Source organism: Malania oleifera, chromosome 10, assembly GCF_029873635.1.
Source record: "Malania oleifera isolate guangnan ecotype guangnan chromosome 10, ASM2987363v1, whole genome shotgun sequence".
NCBI lineage: Eukaryota > Viridiplantae > Streptophyta > Magnoliopsida > Santalales > Ximeniaceae > Malania > Malania oleifera.
The window spans coordinates 3,921,783-3,931,173 of record NC_080426.1 but is presented as its reverse complement, the minus strand read 5'-3'; the positions used below and the strand labels follow the sequence as shown (position 1 = coordinate 3,931,173).

The 9,391-nt window shown below is 40.1% G+C and overlaps 1 protein-coding gene across 1 annotated transcript; it reads left to right on the top strand.

The window, feature by feature from the left end:
- The first annotated feature begins 843 nt into the window (after positions 1-843).
- LOC131165693 (protein SMAX1-LIKE 6-like) lies at positions 844-7,621 on the top strand. Its single transcript, XM_058123695.1, has 3 exons — positions 844-2,361; positions 4,657-4,900; positions 5,555-7,621. The coding sequence occupies exons 1-3, from the start codon at positions 1,190-1,192 to the stop codon at positions 7,445-7,447; spliced, it is 3,309 nt and encodes a 1,102-aa protein (XP_057979678.1). The 5' UTR covers positions 844-1,189; the 3' UTR covers positions 7,448-7,621.
- The last annotated feature ends 1,770 nt before the right edge of the window (positions 7,622-9,391 follow it).

The window sequence follows — 9,391 nt, the reverse complement described above, 5'->3', positions numbered from 1 at the left end:
GTCGACGGTTTTCCTGAGTTTTACAAAACTGTCGACGGTTTGGTCCTGTGCCAAACCGTCTTCCTTCTTTTCTTTTTCTTTTATTTAGTTTTTTTTTTTATTTTCATTTATTTTATTTTCTTTTATGGGTTTGGGTTCCTACAATATTACCCATATAATATGAATATAGTATATTTTTATTTTATAAATTAATTATTTAATTCCTTATTTTTTTTTTAATCAATTTTCTTACTTTTATAATTTAACTAACTTTCTATTTCACTTTTTTTTTTCGTAGAGTCCAAAATAGTTTTTTGTCTTGTTTTCTTTTATTGGCATTTTTGCCATACTTATTTAGTATTTTTTAAATTTACAAGAGTAAAAAAACTATTAATCATTCATATGCTGTATATATTACAATAATTAATTAGTTTAACTATTCTCTGTTAACAAATAATTTAACGAGTGTAAGTGTTATTTTAAAAACTTAGACATAAATTTTTTTTATTTGATTTTAAATATCACAACTTAAAAATAACTTATAAAAACAAGAAACAATTAGAATAAAGTTTTTAAAGCACATTTTGTTTAATTTAACAGTAATTTTAGTAATTTAAAATTTCCAAAATTAAATTCCAATAACATTTTGCTGTACTACCTTTGAAAAAAAAGGGAAAAAAAAAAAATTTGTTGTACTCGCGATCACCGAGTAGACCCGCTTTGACCCGGCACCGAACCGACTCATTAGGCTAACTGGTTCTCGAAGGGACCATTTGACACGTAGCGAGTCGTGATGCTGGGTGTCGTTATTGGCCCACTCTGCAAGTGGACACGGCATCTCTCTCTCTCTCTCTCTCAAAAAGCACGACGATGATAGATGGAAAGAGAAAGAGAAAGAGAAAGAAAGAGAAAGATCTTAAGATTTATAGAATCTGTGCTCACAACCTGTTCGTTCTTATGCCCCAGTGGGTCCCTTCTAACACCAACTCACTCCTCCACCACCACGTCCTCCTCCACCACCACCACCACCACCACCATCAGCCGCCGTCCCTCTCCACCATCATCGTACTCACTCCTTAATAAATAAATTAAAAGCTCATGGACTTCTCCCAATTACCATTTTTTTATTCTTCTTTACTCCCCACCCCAAAAGGTCACTCCCATCCTCTTCTATATATCTTCTCCGTATTCATATTTATGCTCGCCGGCCATGCCCACGCCGGTCAGCTTAGCCAGGCAATGCTTGACTTCCGATGCAGCCCACGCGCTCGACGAGGCGGTCGCAGTCGCCCGCCGCCGCGGCCACGCCCAGACCACCTCCCTCCACGCCGTTTCCGCCCTCCTCTCTCTCCCCTCCTCCGCCCTCCGCGACGCCTGCTCCCGCGCCCGAAACTCCGCCTTCTCCACCCGCATCCAATTCAAGGCCCTCGACCTCTGCCTCAGCGTGTCCTTAGATCGCCAGCCTTCAACCCAGCGGGTCGACGACCCGCCCGTCTCCAACTCTCTCATGGCTGCCATCAAACGCTCGCAGGCCAACCAGAGACGGCAGCCCGAGAACTTCCACCTGTACCAGCAAATGCAACAACAGCAGTCCTCGATGTCGTGCGTCAAAGTCGAGCTCCAGCACATGATTCTCTCCATTCTCGACGACCCGGTCGTCAGCCGGGTCTTCGGGGAAGCGGGTTTCCGGAGTTGCGACATTAAGCTCGCTATCGTCCGTCCCCTCCCGCAACTTCTGCGATACCCGCGTACTCGCGGCCCGCCTCTGTTTCTCTGCAACTTTGCCGGCGATTTGGACCCGGGTCGTCGGAATTTCGGGTTCCCGTTTTCTGGGTTTTCCGGATTGGATGAGGATTCGAGGAGAATTGGGGAGGTGCTTGCTAGGAAGAAGGGTAGGAATCCTCTGCTAGTCGGCGCATGCGCAAACGATGCTCTTCGGAGCTTCTCTGAGACCGTGGAGAGAAGGAAAGGAGGCGTGTTGCCTGACGAAGTGTCTGGATTGAGCATAATCTGTGTTGATAATGAGATTTTGAGATACGTTAGTGGGAATTGCGATAAGGGGGTGTTGAATTTGAGGTTTGAGGAGGTGGGTCGAATGGCGAACCAGTGTTCGGGACCTGGGTTGGTTGTGAATTACGGCGACTTGAAGGTGTTCATCGGTGAGGCTGCGTCCGTTGATGGCGTGAGGCATGTGGTGGCTCAATTGATGAGGTTGTTGGAGGTTCACGGCCGGAGAGTGTGGATTCTGGGAGCCGCAGCGAGTTACGAGACGTATTTGATGTTTATGAGTAGGTTTCCCTCCATTGAGAAGGATTGGGATCTTCAGCTTTTACCCATCACTTCTCTTAGATCTTCCATGGGACAATCATACTCCAGATCCAGGTCGGTTCCCTCCCCTGCTCCCCTCTCCCCCTATATTTGTGGTAGTAATTTGCAAGCTATTGACTGGAGTCTGATGTTTAAAATTTTTTAGTTTGATCATAAGAATGAGATGTTGATTTACATGTGAACATGATCATTGCATAATTTTCGTGATCTGTTGGAATGTCTAAAAGGCCGAGGCTACTCTTGAAAACCTTAAACCATAATGTATTAGCCAGTGTAGTAATTATTGTGCTAACGAGTATCACCTTTGCTTCATGTACTGTTTATGTATAAATGTAATATGGGAATTATAAAATAGACGTTTTCGAATTATATATGTTTATTTATGTATGAACTAGATATTGGTTTGGTAAAATATTGTATTAAATTTTAACTTTGCATTTATTTTTCAGTTGTTCTGTGATTAAAAATGAACATCTCATTGAGAGAAGCCTTGTAAAATTTTATTTATAAATGTGACAGGAGAATTATAAAAAGATAACATGTTTTAAAATTCTAAATATTTATTTACATATTGAATACATTTGTGTAACTATTATATTTATTAGCATGGCACATATTTTCAATGGTTCTATGGGTAAAATTGAGCAAATCCTTGAGGGAGGCCTTGTAAATGAAGTTCAAAGTTATGGCATCAATACCTTCAAGATGGGACTAAAGCTGACAAAGCTTGTAGAAGAATATAAACTGGTAATTTCGGAAGGGGGAAAACTAATACCATTTGTCAGAAGGGTTGGTACTAAAATATTAAGCTTAACACGGTAATTCTTATGATGTTTTGGCACTTGTTCAAGCACCTGAAAAAGTGGACCAAGGGTGTAATTGGCCCAAAAATATTTTGATACAATTTTTACTTCCAAAATTAAACACTTTCAAAACGTTTGTTCAGTAATGAGGTCTGCTGCAGGGGCCAGGTGCAATGCAAAACTTTTGGGTTGTCAAGCCTTTGTGCTCATGTTTGTCTTGAAAGCAGCCCCCTCATGCAAAAATATTCATGCTTCTCTGCCTGGACTCTGGGAAATTGCCTTTGTCAATGAAGTATGATGCGCAGAAATAACTATATAATTATAACTATTTTAGATGAAGATTTTGCTAAGCCATCTATCCAAATACTGCATGACAGGGGTGATCCCTTCATATTTTTACATGCATCCTTTGCACCTTGTATCTCTATATCAGTACCTCTTAACTGTCAAAATAATAATAGCTTAAATCTCCAAGGAAAGGACTGATCTCAATGTTAAACTTGACTTCCTTAGTTTTCTCCTTTTATGGCCATTTGAAACTATTGTACTGTTGGTAACAGCCTTTGTTGAACTGGGATTAGTGTGGAATTAAAGCCAGGTCTTGTTGGGAACTTTGCTTCTTTTTTTCTTTTTTTTTCTAAATATAAATTTTCTGTTTTTCTACTCATTTGTCATATACACTTTACCAAATTTGAACCAAACCCTCAGATTGGTAAGCTTATTGAGCTTAAGTGCAAACAAGCTAAGGTTTTGTTTGGTAGGGTTGCAACTTGCAAGCCTACATATTTATAATATATTAATAATATATATAATTCAATAATATATATTAGTGATATTATATCATGTTACAATACAGCATTATGCTTGAAGGCTCAGTTCAAGCTTGTCAAACTCAAATCAAGCTACTGCTTGGGCACATGCTTGTGGATTATTGACCAAGTCAAGCTTAAAAAAAGAAAAGAAAAAAAAAGACCAAGTCAAGCTTAAATATGCGTTGTTTTGCTTGGCTTTGTTTAAGTGACTATAGCTCATTTGCAGCACATGTTTGGACCTTGGTTTATTTTATTTATTTATCTTATGAAAAAAACCCTAAACTGAATACAAATGGTAAAACATATATATGGTAAAGTAGATAACAAAATTGAACATTGGGCAATGGCAATCACTAAAATTTATGTGACGCTGCTTTGAAGCTTAGATTCATGCCTATGGGAGAGAGGAGAGAATTTCACTAAAATAAATAACTTAAAAAGATGGACAAGTGGGGATCAACATCTCTCTTGCATTCCAACTCTAAACCTCAAATGCACCCAACCTCACTAGATGAAGAGAGATCATAGCCAAACCTTACAACATTTTTTGTGTGTGCGCAATTTGTGAATACAAAATGGGTCATTGGGTTGTATCTGATCCGTCCAGCTTGGGGAGGGTCTCATATGAGTAGTAATGTGTTTGGACTGTGTGTGTGTGTGTGAGTGTGAATTTTGACTTTGAGCCTTTTCCATAGAATGGAACTAACAGTCCTGTGCTTATTATACACTTGCAGCTTAATGGAGTCATTTGTTCCATTTGGTGGGTTTTTTTCCACCCCTTCTGACATGAAGGGAGTAAGCAGTTCATATCAATATCCTTCCCGCTGTCAGCCATGCAATGAGAAGTGTGAACAAGAAATTACAGCTCTTTCCAAGGGAGTATTCACTGCTTCAGTGGCAGATCAGTACAGATCTAGCTTGTCTTCTTGGTTGCAGATGGCTGAATTTGGGATGAGCAAGGGATTGGATGCTGTGAAGGTGTGTATTGTATTCAGATTTATGTCCAAACTCTGATCAAGTTACACTTCTGGAATGGCCAAAAGATATGCGTGCTTTTATATGGGTTACCAAATAAGGGAGCCTGACTTCAGGGGCAAAATGTTTTTACATGAAAAAGGGGTTTCTTCAATGTCAATATCACGGGAAGCATCAAAATGGGATGTAATGTAGGATTTATTGCTTTCCCCCAACTCCTACTGCCCCTTCTCAAAAATAGAAAGTAGGCACATATGTACACATGCACAAATACACACACAGAAGGTATGAGTGAACTGTATGCCTCTTTAGGAGTGACCTTGTTGGCCTAGGAGACCCTGACTTTTTTAAGTGTGGAATTGCCCCTTCTCAGAAATGGGAAGATGGTACATATGTGCACATGCCAAATACATACACAAAAAGGTTTGAATGAATTATATACTGCTTTGGGAGTGGCTTAGTTGGCCTATTGTTTTAGATTGTTGATTATCCATGTTATTTTTATATATCTCAGATTTTGTAGTGGTGGCATTATTTCATCTGTGGCCACTGTAGAAAGTGTTAAAATTTTTGCAATTATTTTAAGTACCTACAGAGGTAAATGAAAGAACTTTTTTACCTCATTTATGTAAAATCTTGTTTGTCTCTTCAGTGCAGGCCAAAGATGATGGAATGGTATTGAATGCAAAAGTTGCGGGCCTGCAAAAGAAATGGGACACTATTTGCCAGCGTCTTCATCACTCTCAACCACTGTCTGAGGCAGATATATATCAAGTGGGTTCTCAAGTTCCAGTCGTCGTGGGCCTCCAGTTTGCTGAAGACAAGAAGGACAATGCTAACAATAACAGCAGAAACAATATAAATGAATCTGTGAACGAAAATAAATGCAAAAATATGAATTCATGTATATCTGCAGATTTACGAAAGATCTCTACTTCAAAAGCAAGCATTTCACCTCCCCTGGCTTCCGAGGCTAAGAATGAGGACTTCCTTTCCAAACTACGGGAAAAACCTTCAAGAGCTGAAAATCCTGAGCAAGGTGGCCTCAGTTCTACTTGCAGTTTGTCAAATTCAAGCGTGGGTGATGGCCGAACATCTCCGACTTCTGCAACTTCTGTGACGACTGATTTAGGGTTGGGAATATATCCTGTGCCACCCATCACAGAACTGCAAAAGCCTATGAAACGAAACTGTGCAGAGCATGTGCAGAATTTATCAGGTTGCATTTCTGCCAATGTTGATTTGGCTAATGACTGTGTCACACTCCGTCCTGCTATCTCCTCATCCTGCTCGTGTGTTGATTTCATTGGGCATTTTGATCCAAGAGATTTCAAGGCACTTTCTAGAGCTCTTGCTGGAAGGGTTGGGTGGCAAGCTGAAGCTTTAGGTGTCATTTGCCAAACAATAGCTCGCCGCAGGACGTCAAATGAAAAGCGCCATGGAGCAAGTGTCAGAGGAGACATATGGTTCAATTTCCTTGGACCTGATAGGTTTGGAAAGAAAAAAATTGCTGTTGCACTTGCTGAGATTTTATATGGAAGCAGGGAGAACTTCATCTGTGTAGATCTAGGTTCACAAAATGGGATATTACATAGAAATCCATCTATTGATCTCCAGGATATGAATAGTTACGATATAAAGTCCAGAGGGAAGACTGTTATTGATTATATCGTTGGGGAATTGAGCAAGAAGCCCTTCTCCATTGTTTTCCTTGAAAATGTAGATAAAGCTGATCTGCTGGCTCAGAGTAGCTTGTCCCGTGCCATTATGACTGGTAAATTCCCAGACTCTCATGGTAGAGAAGTTGGCAGCAATAATGCAATCTTTGTGATGACGGCTTCCAGATCCAACAGGGGTGATGATATTCTCCCCTCTGGAAAGGAATCCTCTAACCACTCTTTGGAAAGAATATTGAGAGCAAAGAGCTGCTCGATGCAGATTTTAGTACATGCTCATGGGAAAGGCACAATAAGCCACGTCTCTAACCCAGTCTTCATGAATAAAAGGAAGCTGATTGGTTATGCTGAAACCTTTGAACAGCATGGAACCTTGGAAACGGCCAAACGGGCCCATAAGGCATCAAATTTGTGTCTGGATCTGAACCTCCCAGCTGAAGAGAATGAAGCACAAAATACTGATCATGGAAACTTTAATGGTGACTGTGTCTCTGAAAGCTCCAGGGCTTGGTTGGAAGATTTCTCTGATCTGGTGGATGAAACAGTGGTTTTCAAGCCGTTTGATTTTGACACACTTGCTGAGAACATAATGAAGGATATCAGTGAGCAGTTGCACAAGATTGTTGGATCAGAGTGTTCACTAGAGATTGATTTGAAAGTCATGGAGCAGATACTTGCAGCTGCATGTCTGTCAGAAAGGGATAGGGTGGTGGAAGATTGGGTTGAGCAGATTCTCAGCAAGGGATTTGTGGAAGCTCGGAAGAGGTACAATCTCACAACTCATACTGTTGTGAAACTTGTAGCTTGTGAGGGGACTAAGTTGGATGCTCAAGCACCAGGGGGTTGCCTGCCCACAAAGATAATTCTAAACTAACATCCTCTGGACTCTTATTCTTGTAATTAGGTGTATAATGTAGGATTCAGCCTCTAGAAAATGCTTTTTTTTCTAAAGCCTGTTAATCCCATAATTTTAATGGGTTTTTTGCAGGCTGTGCTTGTGTATTATAAAATCTCAAGTTAAGGCAGCAGGTGTGATCATCGTTTTTCATATGAATGTGTTTTGCCCCATTTTCAGTTGATTCTTATTGAATGCTTGAATAGATTTGAGAAATTTCCCAAATATACCAGGAAGAAAGTTGATTGAGACTGCAACAGTTCTTTCCTCCATGCTGCTGTTTCGTTCTCTGCTTTCTTTTGAGGTGGGCTCAGGTAGCAATGGTTTTTATCCTGTGGGTCTTTTTAATGTATGTGAAAGGTACTCCTGAAAATTTGATGGCAATATCTGATATTTAGTTTTAGATTGAGACCCGTGTCTAACTGAAATCATAATGTTTTGCTTTGTGCAAATACATATACGTAGGGAGTACGGAGTTGGAGCTGTGTATAGTTTGATGACAGTTGATGTAAATTTATACTGCAGTTCAGTTAAAATGACAGTTTAATGTTTTTGGAGAAGTAACTAGTGATAACTTCAAATTTCAAAGAGAGATGGGAAAGATGTTGATGATTTATAAGAAGCTCCTTTGAGTCTTGACATCCATTTAGTTATTCTTAGAAGTTTGAACTTTTATTGCCTTGTAAAATGGTGGGACATTCTACGTTATCCTAATGCTGTTGCTGAGGACAGTACTAATTGGCGCTTAAGCTCTGCAAATTTCTTTTTATTTATCTCTGAATGGAACTTTTTTTTTGGCTTGACCATAGGTTATAAACCAAACAAAAACAAACAGCTACAAGGAAACACAACACAAATCAGAAGCACAGACAAAAGAACAAAGAGAAAAACAACAGCAACCATTAACGAATTTCTCTGGGAGTCTCAGATCACAGCACTGCCTCAACTTGCAGTGGAAGAGGATGAGTGGAGAGCTGGAGTTCCTTATTAATGTCTCAGCTGCCCAGGCTGCAAGATAGTGTTTTGCCATGTTTGATCTCTAGGGGCAAAACCGAACTGGGCAGTGACTGAAGAAATAACAGCCTAACTGTCTGTATAATGGGGTGGATCTTCCAAGCTCCTTTTGTGTGGCTATTAATTTCCTCCATCACTGATTTAGAGTCTCTTTTTATTAGAATATGCGGCGAACCAACATCCTGAGCCCTTTTTAAGGTGCAGATGCCAGCGTAAGTTTCACCTACCAGAACATTAGCTGTAGAGAAGGCTCTAACCCAGGCTCCATTAGTCTAGCCCTTTTCATCCCTAGCTAAGCAAGCAGAAAAGGCCTTGGATGAAGATCTCCTAATTGTTGCATCGAAGTTGATTTTAATGAAGGGGGTTTGGGGAGGTATCGACTTAACTTATGGTCTTGGAATTGGGGGACTCGGAGAATCTTAAAGGTGAGTGAACTCCTGCATAGCTGATTGAATGTTGGCTTTGAGTCTGATATGGTCCAGGTGGATATTTTGAAAGACCAATTTGTTTTTGCTGAACCACAATTTCTCAAAAAAAAAAAAAAAAAATAGAGCTGCAAGTAAGTGGAGAAGGTTTTTTATTTTTATGAAACTGTTCCACATAGTTGGATCTACGGTCTTTTCAACCACTAAGAAGCTGAAGGAGTCTGAATACGTCTGTACTCAGTCCCCAAAAACTGAAACACAGCATTTTTGAGATCTTGCACGCACGAACATATGCAAGTTTGTTTCTGGGATAGCCCCACAGATGGGGCAAGTATCATCATTTATAGAGGACCTATTCTTTAAATTTGTTTTTGTGGGAAGAATGTCTGTGGCAACTCTCGGAAACATCAGCTTGCGCTTTTCATGAATCTCTAGTTTCCACAATTCCTTCTAGGGAAAAGGGGTATCAGTGACTAGTGAGAAC